This window comes from Heterodontus francisci, unplaced genomic scaffold (genome assembly GCF_036365525.1).
Source record: "Heterodontus francisci isolate sHetFra1 unplaced genomic scaffold, sHetFra1.hap1 HAP1_SCAFFOLD_1027, whole genome shotgun sequence".
NCBI lineage: Eukaryota > Metazoa > Chordata > Chondrichthyes > Heterodontiformes > Heterodontidae > Heterodontus > Heterodontus francisci.
In genome coordinates, this window is record NW_027140633.1 from 75,210 (window position 1) to 92,500 (window position 17,291).

At 53.7% G+C, this 17,291-nt stretch overlaps 2 protein-coding genes across 12 annotated transcripts in view; one reads left to right on the top strand and one right to left on the bottom strand.

The window, feature by feature from the left end:
• LOC137360355 (serine protease 27-like) overlaps nt 1–7,135 on the top strand; it is a 40,715-nt gene extending 33,580 nt beyond the window's left edge. For both annotated transcript variants that reach the window (XM_068025808.1, XM_068025809.1), the window contains exons 4-6: nt 220–488; nt 5,404–5,573; nt 6,651–7,135. In XM_068025808.1, the coding sequence (XP_067881909.1) occupies nt 220–488; nt 5,404–5,573; nt 6,651–6,950 (739 nt within the window). In that variant the 3' untranslated portion in view covers nt 6,951–7,135. The remainder of the gene's footprint in view (nt 1–219; nt 489–5,403; nt 5,574–6,650) is intronic.
• Nucleotides 7,136–11,301: 4,166 nt separating this feature from the next.
• Nucleotides 11,302–17,291, bottom strand: part of LOC137360352 (3 beta-hydroxysteroid dehydrogenase type 7-like) — a 15,114-nt gene continuing 9,124 nt past the window's right edge. For all 10 annotated transcript variants that reach the window (XM_068025792.1, XM_068025796.1, XM_068025798.1 and 7 more), the window contains 6 exons: nt 17,227–17,291; nt 16,058–16,213; nt 15,373–15,481; nt 13,899–13,998; nt 13,345–13,507; nt 11,302–12,965 (listed from right to left, as the gene is read on the bottom strand). The exon at nt 17,227–17,291 is cut by the window's right edge. In XM_068025792.1, coding sequence (XP_067881893.1) covers nt 12,532–12,965; nt 13,345–13,507; nt 13,899–13,998; nt 15,373–15,481; nt 16,058–16,213; nt 17,227–17,291 — 1,027 coding nt within the window. In that variant the 3' untranslated portion in view covers nt 11,302–12,531. The remainder of the gene's footprint in view (nt 12,966–13,344; nt 13,508–13,898; nt 13,999–15,372; nt 15,482–16,057; nt 16,214–17,226) is intronic.

Genomic DNA, 17,291 nt, shown 5'->3' on the forward strand with positions numbered 1-17,291 from the left:
GGTCTTCTGGTTGGGGGAGTCGTCTTCACCTGGGTCAGCTGAAGCTGCCCGGGCACTATCTATCCCCTTCCGTCTGTTTAGCTGGGCCAAGTGCTGGAAAATGGGAAGAGAATAGTTGGGTGCTGGATGACCAGCACAGACACGATGGGCTGAAGGGCCTGTTTCTGTGCTGCATAACTCAATGACACTAATATCTGGTGTGTTTGTTGCCTTGTGCAGGAGAAAGATACGCAGCTATACAGTATACGCTGGACGATATCAGCAGGGAGGAGTAAATAACAACGAAAGGTCATCTACTGTCCAATCAGTCATCCGCCATGTGAAATATCAGGAAGACAAGAATGACTATGATATCGCATTAGTAAAACTTATGAAAACAATCCCGTATTCTGACTACATCCTGCCCATCTGCCTGCCAAACTCCAGATTCCAAATCAGCTGTGGAAGCGAATGCTGGGTCACTGGGTGGGGCAATGTGCAAGAGAGTGGTAAGTGGATTCATTCAACAGTGTGTTAGATACACTGTCCTTTCACCATCCGGGACTGGGTGTCACAGTGTGTTAGATACACTGTCCTTTCACCATCCGGGACTGGGTGTCACAGTGTGTTAGATACACTGTCCTTTCACCATCCGGGACTGGGTGTCACAGTGCGTTAGATACACTGTCCTTTCACCATCCGGGACTGGGTGTCACAGTGCGTTAGATACACTGTCCTTTCACCATCCGGGACTGGGTGTCACAGTGTGTTAGATACACTGTCCTTTCACCATCCGGGACTGGGTGTCACAGTGTGTTAGATACACTGTCCTTTCACCATCCGGGACTGGGTGTCACAGTGTGTTAGATACACTGTCCTTTCACCATCCGGGACTGGGTGTCACAGTGTGTTAGATACACTGTCCTTTCACCATCCGGGACTGGGTGTCACAGTGTGTTAGATACACTGTCCTTTCACCATCCGGGACTGGGTGTCACAGTGTGTTAGATACACTGTCCTTTCACCATCCGGGACTGGGTGTCACAGTGCGTTAGATACACTGTCCTTTCACCATCCGGGACTGGGTGTCACAGTGCATTAGATACACTGTCCTTTCACCATCCGGGACTGGGTGTCACAGTGTGTTAGATACACTGTCCTTTCACCATCCGGGACTGGGTGTCACAGTGTGTTAGATACACTGTCCTTTCACCATCCGGGACTGGGTGTCACAGTGCGTTAGATACACTGTCCTTTCACCATCCGGGACTGGGTGTCACAGTGCGTTAGATACACTGTCCTTTCACCATCCGGGACTGGGTGTCACAGTGTGTTAGATACACTGTCCTTTCACCATCCGGGACTGGGTGTCACAGTGTGTTAGATACACTGTCCTTTCCCCCTCTGGGACCGGGTGTCACAGTGTGTTAGATACACTGTCCTTTCCCCCTCTGGGACCGGGTGTCACAGTGTGTTAGATACACTGTCCTTTCCCCCTCTGGGACCGGGTGTCACAGTGTGTTAGATACACTGTCCTTTCCCCCTCTGGGACCGGGTGTCACAGTGTGTTAGATACACTGTCCTTTCACCATCCGGGAACGGGTGTCACAGTGCGTTAGATACACTGTCCTTTTCCCCTCTGGGACCAGGTGTCACAGTGTGTTAGATACACTGTCCTTTCCCCCCTCTGGGACCGGGTGTCACAGTGCGTTAGATACACTGTCCTTTCCCCCCTCTGGGACCAGGTGTCACAGTGTGTTAGATACACTGTCCTTTCCCCCTCTGGGACTGGGTAACACAGTGTGTTAGATACACTGTCCTTTCCCTCTTTGGGACCGGGTGTCACAGTGTGTTAGATACACTGTCCTTTCCCCCCTCTGGGACCGGGTGTCACAGTGCGTTAGAGACACTGTCCTTTCCCCCCTCTGGGACTGGGTGACACAGTGCGTTAGATATACTGTCCTTTCCCTCTCTGGGACCGGGTGTCACAGTGCGTTAGATACACTGTCCTTTCGCCCCTCTGGGACTGGGTGACACAGTGCGTTAGATACACTGTCCTTTCCCCCTCTGGGACCGGGTGTCACAGTGCGTTAGATACACTGTCCTTTCCCTCTCTGGGACCGGGTGTCACAGTGTGTTAGATACACTGTCCTTTCCCCCTCTGGGACCGGGTGTCACAGTGTGTTAGATACACTGTCCTTTCCCCCTCTGGGACCGGGTGTCACAGTTTGTTAGATACACTGTCCTTTCCCTCTCTGGGACCGGGTGTCACAGTGCATTAGATACACTGTCCTTTCCCCCTCTCAGACCGGGTGTCACAGTGTGTTAGATACACTGTCCTTTCCCTCTTTGGGACCGGGTGTCACAGTGTGTTAGATACACTGTCCTTTCCCCCCTCTGGGACCGGGTGTCACAGTGCGTTAGAGACACTGTCCTTTCCCCCCTCTGGGACTGGGTGACACAGTGCGTTAGATATACTGTCCTTTCCCTCTCTGGGACCGGGTGTCACAGTGCGTTAGATACACTGTCCTTTCGCCCCTCTGGGACTGGGTGACACAGTGCGTTAGATACACTGTCCTTTCCCCCTCTGGGACCGGGTGTCACAGTGCGTTAGATACACTGTCCTTTCCCTCTCTGGGACCGGGTGTCACAGTGTGTTAGATACACTGTCCTTTCCCTCTCTGGGACCGGGTGTCACAGTATGTTAGATACACTGTCCTTTCCCCCTCTGGGACCGGGTGTCACAGTGTGTTAGATACACTGTCCTTTCACCATCCGGGACTGGGTGACACAGTGTGTTAGATACACTGTCCTTTCCCTCTCTGGGACCGGGTGTCACAGTGTGTTAGATACACTGTCCTTTCCCCCTCTGGGACCAGGTGTCACAGTGTGTTAGATACACTGTCCTTTCCCCCTCTAGGACCAGGTGTCACAGTGTGTTAGATACACTGTCCTTTCCCCCTCTGGGACCAGGTGTCACAGTGTGTTAGATACACTGTCCTTTCCCCCTCTAGGACCAGGTGTCACAGTGTGTTAGATACACTGTCCTTTCCCCCTCTGGGACCAGGTGTCACAGTGTGTTCGATACACTGTCCTTTCCCCCTCTGGGACCGGGTGTCACAGTGTGTTAGATACACTGTCCTTTCCCTCTCTGGGACCGGGTGTCACAGTGTGTTAGATACACTGTCCTTTCCCCCTCTGGGACCGGTTGTCACAGTGTGTTAGATACACTGTCCTTTCCCTCTCTGGGACCGGGTGTCACAGTGTGTTAGATACACTGTCCTTTCCCCCTCTGGGACCAGGTGTCACAGTGTGTTAGATACACTGTCCTTTCCCCCTCTAGGACCAGGTGTCACAGTGTGTTAGATACACTGTCCTTTCCCCCTCTGGGACCAGGTGTCACAGTGTGTTCGATACACTGTCCTTTCCCCCTCTGGGACCGGGTGTCACAGTGTGTTAGATACACTGTCCTTTCCCCCTCTGGGACCAGGTGTCACAGTGTGTTAGATACACTGTCCTTTCCCCCTCTGGGACCGGGTGTCACAGTGTGTTAGATACAGTGTCCTTTCCCCCTCTAGGACCGGGTGTTACAGTGTGTTAGATACACTGTCCTTTCCCCCTCTGGGACCAGGTGTCACAGTGTGTTCGATACACTGTCCTTTCCCCGTCTGGGACCGGGTGTCACAGTGTGTTAGATACACTGTCCTTTCCCCCTCTGGGACCAGGTGTCACAGTGTGTTAGATACACTGTCCTTTCCCCCTCTGGGACCAGGTGTCACAGTGTGTTAGATACAGTGTCCTTTCCCCCTCTAGGACCGGGTGTTACAGTGTGTTAGATACACTGTCCTTTCCCCCTCTGGGACCAGGTGTCACAGTGTGTTCGATACACTGTCCTATCCCCCTCTGGGACCGGGTGTCACAGTGTGTTAGATACACTGTCCTTTCCCCCTCTGGGACCAGGTGTCACAGTGTGTTAGATACACTGTCCTATCCCCCTCTGGGACCGGGTGTCACAGTGTGTTAGATACACTGTCCTTTCCCCCTCTGGGACCAGGTGTCACAGTGTGTTAGATACACTGTCCTTTCCCCCTCTGGGACCAGGTGTCACAGTGTGTTAGATACACTGTCCTTTCCCCCTCTGGGACCTGGTGTCACAGTGTGTTAGATACACTGTCCTTTCCCCCTCTGGGACCGGGTGTCACAGTGTGTTAGATACAGTGTCCTTTCCCCCTCTAGGACCGGGTGTTACAGTGTGTTAGATACACTGTCCTTTCCCCCTCTGGGACCAGGTGTCACAGTGTGTTCGATACACTGTCCTATCCCCCTCTGGGACCGGGTGTCACAGTGTGTTAGATACACTGTCCTTTCCCCCTCTGGGACCAGGTGTCACAGTGTGTTAGATACACTGTCCTTTCCCCCTCTGGGACCGGGTGTCACAGTGTGTTAGATACAGTGTCCTTTCCCCCTCTGGGACCGGGTGTCACAGTGTGTTAGATACACTGTCCTTTCCCCCTCTGGGACCGGGTGTCACAGTGTGTTAGATACACTGTCCTTTCCCCCTCTGGGACCGGGTGTCACAGTGTGTTAGATACAGTGTCCTTTCCCCCTCTAGGACCGGGTGTCACAGTGTGTTAGATACAGTGTCCTTTCCCCCTCTGGGACCGGGTGTCACAGTGTGTTAGATACACTGTCCTTTCCCCCTCTGGGACCAGGTGTCACAGTGTGTTCGATACACTGTCCTTTCCCCCTCTGGGATCGGGTGTCACAGTGTGTTAGATACACTGTCCTTTCCCCCTCTGGGACCAGGTGTCACAGTGTGTTAGATACACTGTCCTTTCCCCCTCTGGGACTGGGTGTCACAGTGTGTTAGATACAGTGTCCTTTCCCCCTCTAGGACCGGGTGTTACAGTGTGTTAGATACAGTGTCCTTTCCCCCTCTGGGACCGGGTGTCACAGTGTGTTAGATACAGTGTCCTTTCCCCCTCTGGGACCGGGTGTCACAGTGTGTTAGATACAGTGTCCTTTCCCCCTCTGGGACCGGATGTCACAGTGCGTTAGATACCCTGTCCTTTCCCCCCTCTGGGACCAGGAGGTGGCCATTCATGAAGAGGATGAGGCCGTTCAGCCCCTCTAATCTGCTGCAGCATTCAATCAGAGCATTGACTCTCGGTACGAGGATTCCGATTCTCTCGCGATCCCTCGCGAGGCAGGGCCCATCATCCAGCTCTCTGGCCTTGTTTGGTGGGGAGGTGGGGGATCAGCAGACTGCACTGTGAGAGGGGGTGGTCACCAGAGTTCGATAACTGCCCCGAGGTTGTGGGAGGATTATTCAGTTGGGGACGCCGGGCGATGTCGGTGACTCTCTCTGTCCGCTGAGGGTTTTAACTCTCTCCACCGCACTTCTCACCGCTTTCCTTTTTGCAGTCAGCCTGCCTTCACCAGGAACACTCCAAGAGGTGGCGGTGGATCTGATCGGCCGACAAACCTGTAACCTTTTGTACCAGCGCGGAGTGACCTCAACTTCAGACATTACCACCATCAGCGACAAGATGCTGTGCGCCGGACTCCCGCAGGGCACGAAGGACGCCTGTCAGGTGAGACGAGACTGAGGGACGGTGAGTGGGTGCATGGGGGGAGGTAGAACATGGAGGTGGATTCTGTCCTGGAACCGGACTCGACACGTCTCACCGAGAGGCCAGGAGGGAATTGGAAACGGGTGCAGTAACGGGGATGATGTTCTGAGGTTAAAGCACCTTCGACAGGCAGCGTTAACAGAGCTTTACTGTGTCTCTAACCCCCGTACTGTACCTGTCCTGGGGAGTGTTTGATGGGGGACAGTGTAGAGGGAGCTTTAGTCTGTATCTAACCCCCGTACTGTACCTGTCCTGGGAGTGTTTGATGGGGGACTGTGTAGAGGGAGCTTTACTCTGTATCTAACCCCCGTACTGTACCTGTCCTGGGATTGTTTGATGGGGGACAGCTCTGAATTGAAATATAATCCTTTCCTTTATTAGCTGAGGTATAGAATATAAGAGCAGGGAGGTTATGCTGGAACTGTATAAATCATTGGTTAGGCCACTACTTGAGTACTGTGTGCAGTTCTGGTCACCTCATTACAGAAAGGATGTATTTGCACTAGAGAGTTTTACAGAGGAGATTTACGAGGATGTTGCCAGGACTGGAAAAATGCAGTTATGAGGAAAGATTGGATAGGCTGGGGTTGTTCTCCTTGGAACAGAGAAGGCTGAGGGGAGATCTAATTGAAATGTCCAACATTTTGAGGGTCCTGGATAGAGTGGAGGTGAAGGGTCTATTCACCTTAGCAGAGAGGTCAGTGACGAGGGGGCAGAGATTTAAAGCGATTGGTAGAAAAATTAGAGGGGAGATGGGGAAAACCTTTCACCTAGAGGGTGGTGATGGTCTGGAACTCACTGCCTGAAAGGGTAGTTGAGGCCGAGACCCTCAACTCATTCAAAAGGAGTCTGGATAGGTACCTCAAGTGCCGTAAGCTGCAGGGCTACGGAGCAAATTCTGGAAGGTGGGATTGGAATAGGGCGATCGTTTATCGGCCGGCACAGACACGATGGGCCGAGTGGCCTCTTCCTGTGCCCTCAACGCTCTGTGATTTCCGTGACGTCAACCTGTGCTCTGTGTTTTTTTTGACAACGCAGGGAGACTCGGGCGGCCCTCTGGTCTACTTGAACAATAATACCTGGGTACAGGTGGGCATCGTCAGCTTTGGCGAGAGCTGTGGGCTGGCCGACCGCCCGGGCGTCTACACGGACGTGGCCGCATTCCAGACCTGGATCACCGGGAACGTCGGCAGGCTGCAGCTCGTTTCCCCCACGGCGACGGAGCCGCCCTCCCCGGACGGATGTCGGAGCGGGAGCCCGGGAGGAGTGAGGGGGGCTCTGCGCCACGTGGGCAGCCTCGTCTCCCTCCTTCTCTGCCTCCTCCTGCTGGCGGAGTGATGGCTGGCGTCGGGAGGTGTGGGGTGGGGGAAAGGAGGAGGCGGGAGTCCGGCCTGCGGAGATGGGGACCGGAGGGAGAGCCGGCGGCAGAACGTCCAAGGGTTTCGAAGTAGCACTTTGAGCGGGGAAAGATGAAGGAACTGGAGTCAAACTTTTACGGGTGGCGAGAGGCGGGCAGGACTGGAGTCACCTGCCGGTGGGGGGGGGTGGTGGGGGGGGAAGAGGCGGGGGGGGGGTGGGTGGGGCAGCTTCATTCTCGTTCTGGGACCGGGCGTCAACTGGCATCTCGTTGCCTGCGGACGTCACTTGAATAAAGATTGATTCAGAAAAATATCTTGTGCACGTCAACAGAGCTAGTTATCACACAGTACGATCCCACAAACTGCAATGTTATACCCACCACATTGTCGGTTGTCCTAAGCAACATGGGCTCCAGGGATAAACGTTAACCGCCTCCACCTCCCCCCCCCCCCCCCGCCCCACCGATCCTTTCCCCAATAACAAGTGACCCGAGTCGGTTCCGCATCGAGGGCGGAGCTCCACAACCCCCTCGGCTCCCTCGCCAACCTCCTTGGGCCCCCTTCCCCCACCCCACCCCCCCCACAACCCTCCGAGATCTCCGGCCTCTCGCGCATCCCCGTCACTCCCTCACTGGCGGCCGCGACATGACCCACAGATCTGGAATTCCCTCCCGGAGCCTCTCCGTCTCTCCCGTGCTCCTTAAAATCTAGCTGGGTGGTCAACCACGTGGCTGAGAGTCTGGAGTCACATGTAGGAGAGACTGGATATAAATGTATCTGAAGCCCTCTGGGGCATTTTAGCAAACCAGGGGGGAGTTCTACAATTCCTAATATTTTAGTCCAAATTCATTATTTCATTGAATCTAGATTCCACTCACAGCTATGGTCGGAATTCGAGCCCAAGTTGTGGGATTATATTCCCAGCTTCTGAATTACTAACCCATTCATCTAACCACTGCACCTCTCTGCACTAGACAACTCAAGAAGGTTTGGGCGGCGCTGTCAAAGGAGCCTTGGTGCGTTGCTGCAGTGCATCTTGTAGATGGTACACACTGCTGTCACTGTACGTCGGTGGTGGAGGGAGTGAATGTTTGTGGATGGGGTGCCAATCAAATGGGCTGCTTTGTCCTGGATGGTGTCGAGCTTCTTGAGTGTTGTTGGAGCTGCACCCATCCAGGCAAGTGGAGAGTATTCCATCACACTCCTGGCTTGTGCCTTGTAGATGGTGGACAGGCTTTGGGGAGTCAGGAGGTGAGTTACTCAGCACAGGATTCCTAGCCTCTGACCTGCTCTTGTAGTCACAGTATTTATATGGCTGGTCCAGTTCAGTTTCTGGTCAATGGTAGCCCCCAGGATGTTGATAGTGGGGGATTCAGCGATGGTAATGCCATTGAATGTCAAGGGGAGATGGTTAGATTCTCTCTTGTCGGAGATGGTCATTGCCTGGCACTTGTGTGGCGCGAATGTTACTTGCCACTTATCAGCCCAAGCCTGGATATTGTCCAGGTCTTGCTGCATTTCTACACAGACTGCTTCAGTATCTGAGGAGTCACGAATGGTGCTGAACATTGTGCAATCATCAGCGAACATCCCCACTTCTGACCTTATGATTGAAGGAAGGTCATTGATGAAGCAGCTGAAGATGGTTGGGCCGAGGACACTACCCTGAGGAACTCCTGCAGTGATGTCCTGGAGCTCAGATGATTGAACTCCAACAACCACAACCATCTTCCTTTGCGCTCGGTGTGACTCCAGTCACTGAGAGTCAAAAGGTCTCTGATTCCAGTTGTATAGTTTGGATGACACCAGAAGTTTATGAGGGTGGGGGGGGGTGGGGGGGGGGGGTTGTAGATATTACAGAGGAAGACTCCGACAAATTCCAGGAAGACAAGAATACACTTGCTGAATGGGTGTGTAATTGGCAAATGGACCTCACTATAGAGAAGGGTGAGTTAATACATTGTGGTTGAGAGAACAAGGGGCCAGAGAGTCTAAACAGAGTCGAGGAGCAGAGGGATCTGGGGGTAACAGATACGCAGTTCAGTAAAAACAGCAAGACCGATCAACACGGCCATTAATACAAAGGCAAACAGAGGCTCAGAATTACAATACTACAGGGAGAGAGGGAAAAAGTATTGAAGTTTTCATCAATCTGGATCAAACCTTAGTTAGACCACACTCGGAGCACTGTGCACAGTTCCGGTCTCCATATCCCTCAGTTAGACCACACTCGGAGCACTGTGCACAGTTCCGGTCTCTATGTCCCTCGGTTAGACCACACTCGGAGCACTGTGTACAGTTCCAGTCTCCGTATCCCTCGGTTAGACCACACTCTGAGCACTGTGCACAGTTCCAGTCTCCATATCCCTCAGACCACACTCGGAGCACTGTGTACAGTTCCGGTCTCCATATCCCTCGGTTAGACCACACTTGGAGCACTGTGCACAGTTCCGGTCTCCATATCCCTCGGTTAGACCACACTCGGAGCACTGTGTACAGTTCCAGTCTCCATATCCCTCAGTTAGACCACACTCGGAGCACTGTGCACAGTTCTGGTCTCCATATCCCTCAGTTAGACCACACTTGGAGCACTGTGTACAGTTCCGGTCTCCGTATCCCTCAGTTAGACCACACTCGGAGCACTGTGTACAGTTCTGGTCTCCATATCCCTCGGTTAGACCACATTCAGAGCACTGTGTACAGTTCCGGTCTCCATATCCCTCAGTTAGACCACACTCGGAGCACTGTGCACAGTTCCAGTCTCCATATCCCTCGGTTAGACCACACTCGGAGCACTGTGTACAGTTCCAGTCTCCATATCCCTCGGTTAGACCACACTCGGAGCACTGTGTACAGTTCCAGTCTCCATATCCCTCAGTTAGACCACACTCGGAGCACTGTGTACAGTTCTGGTCTCCATATCCCTCGGTTAGACCACATTCAGAGCACTGTGTACAGTTCCGGTCTCCATATCCCTCAGTTAGACCACACTCGGAGCACTGTGCACAGTTCCAGTCTCCATATCCCTCGGTTAGACCACACTCGGAGCACTGTGTACAGTTCCAGTCTCCATATCCCTCGGTTAGACCACACTCGGAGCACTGTGTACATTTCCAGTCTCCATATCCCTCGGTTAGACCACACTCGGAGCACTGTGTACAGTTCCAGTCTCCATATCTCTCGGTTAGACCACACTCGGAGCACTGTGCACAGTTCCAGTCTCCATACCTCTCGGTTAGACCACACTCGGAGCACTGTGCACAGTTCCAGTCTCCATATCTCTCGGTTAGACCACACTCAGAGCACTGTGCACAGTTCCAGTCTCCATATCCCTCGGTTAGACCACACTTGGAGCACTGTGTACAGTTCTGATCTCCATATCCCTCAGTTAGACCACACTTGGAGCACTGTGTACAGTTCCAGTCTCCATATCTCTCGGTTAGACCACACTTGGAGCACTGTGCACAGTTCCAGTCTCCATATCTCTCGGTTAGACCACACTTGGAGCACTGTGCACAGTTCTGGTCTCCATATCCCTTGGGTTAGACCACACTTGGAGCACTGTGCACAGTTCCAGTCTCCATATCCCTCGGTTAGACCACACTCTGAGCACTGTGCACAATTCCAGTCTCCACATCCCTCGGGTTAGACCACACTTGGAGCACTGTGCACAGTTCTGGTCTCCATATCCCTCGGTTAGACCACACTTGGAGCACTGTGCATAGTTCTGGTCTCCATATCCCTCGGGTTTGACCACACTTGGAGCACTGTGTACAGTTCCAGTCTCCATATCCCTCTGTTAGACCACACTCGGAGCACTGTGTACAGTTCCAGTCTCCATATCCCTCTGTTAGACCACACTCGGAGCACTGTGCACAGTTCTGGTCTCCATATCCCTCGGGTTAGACCACACTTGGAGCACTGTGCACAGTTCTGGTCTCCATATCCCTCGGTTAGACCACACTTGGAGCACTGTGCATAGTTCTGGTCTCCATATCCCTCGGTTAGACCACACTTGGAGCACTGTGCACATTTCCAGTCTCCATATCCCTCGGGTTAGACCACACTTGGAGCACTGTGTACAGTTCCAGTCTCCATATCCCTCGGTTAGACCACACTTGGAGCACTGTGCACAGTTCTGGTCTCCACATCCCTCGGGTTTGACCACACTTGGAGCACTGTGTACAGTTCCAGTCTCCATATCCCTCTGTTAGACCACACTCGGAGCACTGTGTACAGTTCCAGTCTCCATATCCCTCTGTTAGACCACACTCGGAGCACTGTGCACAGTTCTGGTCTCCACATTATAAAAAGGATATTGAGACACTGGAGAAGGTGGAAAATAGATTTACTGGAATGATACAGAACTGAGAGGTTAGAACTATCAGGAAAGATTGACCAGGCTGGGGCTCTTTTCTCTAAAACACGGAGTGGGTCTAAACAGTTAGAGTGTGATCTGAAACACAGAGTACATTGGTGCATAGAGAGACTGATATAAAACACGGAACGGATCGGTACACAGAGAGACTGATGTAAAACACGGAGCGGATCGGAACAGACAGAGTCTGATATAAAACACTGAAAGGATCAGTACAGAGAGATTCTGATATAAGACACTGAGTGGATCGATACAGAGAGAGTCTGATAGAAAACACGGAGCGGATCAGTACAGAGAGAGTCTGATATAAAACGCGAGTGGATCAGTACAGAGAGAGTTTAATATAAAACACGGAGCGGATCGGTACAGAGAGAGACTGATAGAAAATACGGAGTGGATCCGTACAGAAAGAGTCTGACAGAAAACACGGAGCGGATTAATACAGAGAGAGACTGATAGAAAACACGGAGCGGATCAGTACAGAGAGAGTCTGATAGAAAACACGGAGCGGATCGGTACTGAGAGAGTCTGATAGAAAACACGGAGCGGATCGGTACAGAGAGAGACTGAGAGAAAACACGGAGAGGATCGGTACAAAGAGAGTCTGATCGAAAACACTGAGTGGCTCAGTGCAGAGAGAGACTGACAGAAAACACGGAGCGGATCAGTACAGAGAGAGCCTGATCTGAAACACGGAGCGGATCGGTACAGAGAGAGTCTGATATAAAACACGGAGCGGAGCGGTACAGATAGAGTCTGATAGAAAACACGGAGCGGATTGGTACAGAGAGAGTCTGATATAAAACACGGAGCGGATTAGTACAGAGAGAGCCTGTACTGAAACACGAAGCGGATCGATACAGAGAGAGTCTGATATAAAACATGGAGCAGATCAGTACAGAGAGAGACTGATCTGAAACACGGAGCGGATCCGTACAGCGAGAGACTGATAGAAAACACGGAGCGGATCAGTACAGAGAGAGTCTGATATAAAACACGGAGCGGATTGGCACAGAGTGAATCTGAACTAAAACACGGTCGGGTCGGTACAGCGAGCGTTGGATCTAAAACATGGATAGGATCGGTACAGAGAGAGTCTGATCTAAAACATGGAGTGGATCGGGACAGGGAGCGTCTGATATAAAACACGGAATGGATTAATACAAATACTGGTTCGACACCCTCAGTGGCGTCCCGACTTCATGGCCAGTGGCATCAGGGATTGTAGCCAGCGGACGGTGCGCCCTCTCGCTTCGTCCCAGGAGAACAGTGGGCGGTAGCCAAAGTGCCGGGCGGCCTTGTCTGTCTGCACGGTGAAGGTGGACGTGGTGAGAGTCAGGATGGAACGATTGAGGAATAGGTTGAAGGTGTAGAAGGGGCGGAGAATGTATTGGATCAGCTCTGCCAGGCAAGCTAGCATGTAGACGAGGGCAAAGGGCAGCACCGGCCTCTCCTGGCCGACCAGCCGCACCCCGCAAGGCCCCAGAAGCTCCATGGTGAAATCCAGGTGGCTTTTGTCCGGTGAGTCATCATAGCAGTAGTAGGCTTGCCCTCCAAGTACTCCCGGCTTCTCCTGAAGGGATCTGGCGGCTAGCAAATGCATCCACGCCACGTTCCCTAGAGTGGGGAGCAGAAAACAAATCAACAAATTCTCCCTGTCCACGTCCGACCACTGAGGAGGAGGCCGTTCAGCCCCTCGAACCTGTTTCCCCTCCATTCTATCTGTCCTTTAGGAACAGTAGGGGGACTGTCACCCATTCCCTATCCAGGGAACTGCATCATTAAATGGACACAGCCCACAGTGCTAGTGGCAGGGACAGGGGGATGTCACCCACTCTGTGTATGTGTGTGTGTGCATGTGAGAGTGGGTGGGGTTGCGTGTCTGTGTTTGTGTGAGTGAGTGTGCGTGTGCGTGTTCAGAACTGAAGGGGACTAAAAGAGCTCCAGAACCCACAGTGGCCACGAGTGTTGCCCGCCATCCGTCCCATGGACTCACCAACATAGACTCGCCCGATTTGAACCGTGCCGGGCGCAAAGCGGAACAGGCGCCCGCCCCGGCCTCCGGCTCGCTCGTAAAACATCCTCAGCAAGGGGCAGCTCTCACCATAGATGCCCACGGGCCTGAGGACACAGGTGTGCAGAGTCTTCCCGCCGGTCACCTGCGGGGGAAAGAACCAGGAAGGTCTCTTAATCAGGCCGCATCCGTCCATTGGCGGGTCCCTTTTGGGGCCTAGCTCAGGCTTTTCTAACTCAAGCCATTCCCTCCCTCCAGCCACCACCCACACCTCTCCCCCCTCCTGCCGGCTGCCAACTCCGGCAGGACGTATCCCTGAAGACTGCCCATCCCATCCGGCCAAATACACAGTCATTCCCGCTCCCCATATTCCTGATGCCTCGGTGTCTGTCATTCCTGGAAACTCCAGGGCGTGCCCCCCCACCTACCCCCTCAGGCGGTTGGCAAGAGGGACAGACCCCGCCCCACCCTCTCCCAAAGTTTTAAAGAGGCGAGGATCCCGTGGACTCTTGCTGTGCCACGTTGAAATTTCTCACCTCCATCCCATTGGCTTTGAGGATGAGTTCCTCGGCTTTTGCCTTTGACCTTGCGTAGGCATTCGAGTGGAAGGTGTTGTAACTGGTTTCCTCGTTACCTCTACGGGGGTCAAAACAGAACAACTTAAGACCACAAGGAAGGGGAACAGGAGCAGGCTGTTCGGCCCCTCGAGCCTTGCTCCCCCATTCAATATCACCCCGGCTGACCTCCTGTCTCAACTCCACTTGCACGCTCTCTTTCCCATATCCCTCGATACCCTGTTGGAGGATCAGTACTGAGGGAGTGCCGCACTGTCGGAGGGTCAGTACTGAGGGAGAGCCGCACTGTTGGAGGGTCAGTACTGAGGGAGTGCCGCCCTGTCGGAGGGTCAGTACTGAGGGAGCACTGCACTGTCGGAGGGTAAGTACTGAGGGAGTGCCGCAATGTGGCAGGGTCAGTACTGACGGAGTGCCGCACTGTCGGAGGGTCAGTACTGAGGGAGTGCCGCCCTGTCGGAGGGTCAGTACTGAGGGAGTGCCGCACTGTCGGAGGGTCAGTACTGAGGGAGCGCCGCACTGTGGGAGGGTCAGTACTGAGGGGGCGCCGCACTGTGGGAGGGTCAGTACTGAGGGAGTGCCGCCCTGTCGGAGGGTCAGTACTGAGGGAGTGCCGCCCTGTCGGAGGGTCAGCACTGAGGGAGTGCCGCCCTGTCAGAGGGTCAGTACTGAGGGAGTGCCGCCCTGTTGGAGGGTCAGCACTGAGGGAGTGCCGCCCTGTCAGAGGGTCTGTACTGAGGGAGCTCCGCACTGTCGGAGGATCAGTACTGAGGGAGCACCGCTCTGTCAGAGGGTCCCTACAGAGGGAGCGCCGCGCTGTCGGTGGGTCAGTTTTGAGAGAATGCCGCCCTGTCGGACGGTCAATACCGAGGGAGTGCCGCCCTGTCGGAGGGTCAATACCGAGGGAGTGCCGCATTGTCGGAGGGTCAGTACTGAGGGAGTGCCGCCCTGTCAGAGGGTCTGTACTGAGGGAGCTCTGCACTGTCGGAGGATCAGTACTGAGGGAGCACCGCTCTGTCGGAGGGTCCCTACAGAGGGAGCGCCGCGCTGTCGGTGGGTCAGTTTTGAGAGAATGCCGCCCTGTCGGACGGTCAGTGCTGAGGGAGTGCCGCCCTGTCGGAGGGTCAATACCGAGGGAGTGCCGCATTGTCGGAGGGTCAGTACTGAGGGAGCGCTGCGCTGGTGGAGGTGCCGTCTTTCAGATGTGACATTAAACTGAGGACCCCGCCTGCCCTCTCGGGGACATTGCTGCTCCTGGGATCTTGCTGTGCGCAAACTGGCTGCCTGTATGACAGCGACGAGTATACTTCACAGAGTACTTCATTGGTTTTTACACACCTCGGGACACTGTGAGGATGTGCCTGATGCTATAGAAATGCACATCCTTCTTCCCACACTGCCTTGCAACTCTTTCTTCTTGATTCCCGCCCTGATGTACCTGTAAAATGGCTGCCCTTTGATGTTCGGACCCACGACCTCCATGGAACTGGTGAAGACACAGGATTGGATGCCATTCCTCACGCAAGCCTCAATGACGTAGCGCGTCCCTGCGGAAGAGAGCGGTACGCAATGCGTGAGAACGGCCGGGCGGCCGGGCAATCAGCCGCGACATCGCTCCGTTTCCCCAAAGGTCTGATTCTGGCCAGCCGCACCGGCCCCACATTACGCTGTCGCCCGTCGCGCTCCGGGCCTCCGGGATTGGCTGTCAGCTGTGGCGCATCATGGACTGGGCGACAAATATGGGGCGTCACAGACTGCGGGAGTCACACACGGAGCGTCACAGATTGGATTTCACAGATTATGACACACGTGGGGCGTCACACAATGGACGTTAGGGATGATGATTAGGGCAATAACAGTGGTTGTGAGATCCTATGGAGAATTCGGATCAATAAGACCAGCACAACATCAATGAGAGAAAGATACAAACAATTGTCACATCAGTAGAGCAGACGGTAGAAAGAGATTGGAAGGAAAGATTGATGGAGGGAGCGCTGCACTGTCGGAGGGTCAGTACTGAGGGAGCGGACATTCCGGCTCGGGGAAAGCTGGGTGCGGTGGTGTGATATCCCAGCGGCTCCAGTCGGGAGACCGTTCCCTCCTCGGGCCTCTCCAGGACTCACCTTCGACATTCACCTTCTCCAAAGTGGCTTCGGGAAGCCGACCGAACACGTCAACAATCCCGGCCACGTGAATGATGACATCAACACCCTCCGAGGCTCGGAACAACTGCTCACGGTCAGTGAGGTCACCCTGCACCATAGTCACGGTCACTGAGTCTAAATACAGGAGAGAGAGACACAGAGAGAGGGAGAGAGAGAGAGGGAAAGAGAGAGGCAGAGAGACAGAGAGAGGGAGAGACAGAGAGCCAGAGACAGAGAGAGAGAGAGAGAGAGGGAGAGACACAGCGAGATTGAGAGAGAGACACACAGAAAGCGGGAAAGAGAGAGGGAGAGAGAGACACACAGAAAGAGTGAAAGAGAGAGACAGAGAGAGGGAGAGACAGAGGGCCAGAGACAGAGAGAGAGAGAGAGAGGGAGAGACATACAGAAAGAGGGAGAGAGACAGAGAGAGGGAGAGACAGAATGCCAGAGAGAGAGAGAGAGAGAGAGAGAGAGACACACTTACAGAGAGGGACAGACACACAGAAAGAGGGAAAGAGAGAGACAGAGAGCCAGAGACAGAGAGAGAGAGAGAGGGGGAGAGACACAGAGAGAGAGGGAGAGACAGAATGCCAGAGAGAGAGAGAGAGAGAGGGAGAGACACACAGAAAGAGAGAAAAAAAACAGAGCAAGAAAAGGGACATGAGTCAATTTTAAAAGATTAATTTCACATATTCTGTTAATGGAAGGTCCATCAATCCCCAAATTCATCCCACTGCCCCGCTCTCTCCCCATATCCCTGTATCAATCCCCAAACTAATCCCACTGCCCCGCTCTCTCCCCATATCCCTGTATCAATCCCCAAACTAATCCCACTGCCCCCGCTCTCTCCCCATATCCCTGTATCAATCCCCAAACTAATCCCACTGCCCCGCTCTCTCCCCATATCCCTGTATCAGTCCCCAAACTAATCCCACTGCCCCGCTCTCTCCCCATATCCCTGTATCAATCCCCAAACTAATCCCACTGCCCCGCTCTCTCCCCATATCCCTGTATCAATCCCCAAACTAATCCCACTGCCCCGCTCTCTCCCCATATCCCTGTATCAATCCCCAAACTAATCCCACTGCCCCGCTCTCTCTCCCCATATCCCTGTATCAATCCCCAATCCCAAAAGTCTTTCTCCTTACCCGTGCTCAGAGTCTCTATCTCTCTGTCCGGGCGCAGATCGAAGGCACGAATCTCGGAGACGCCC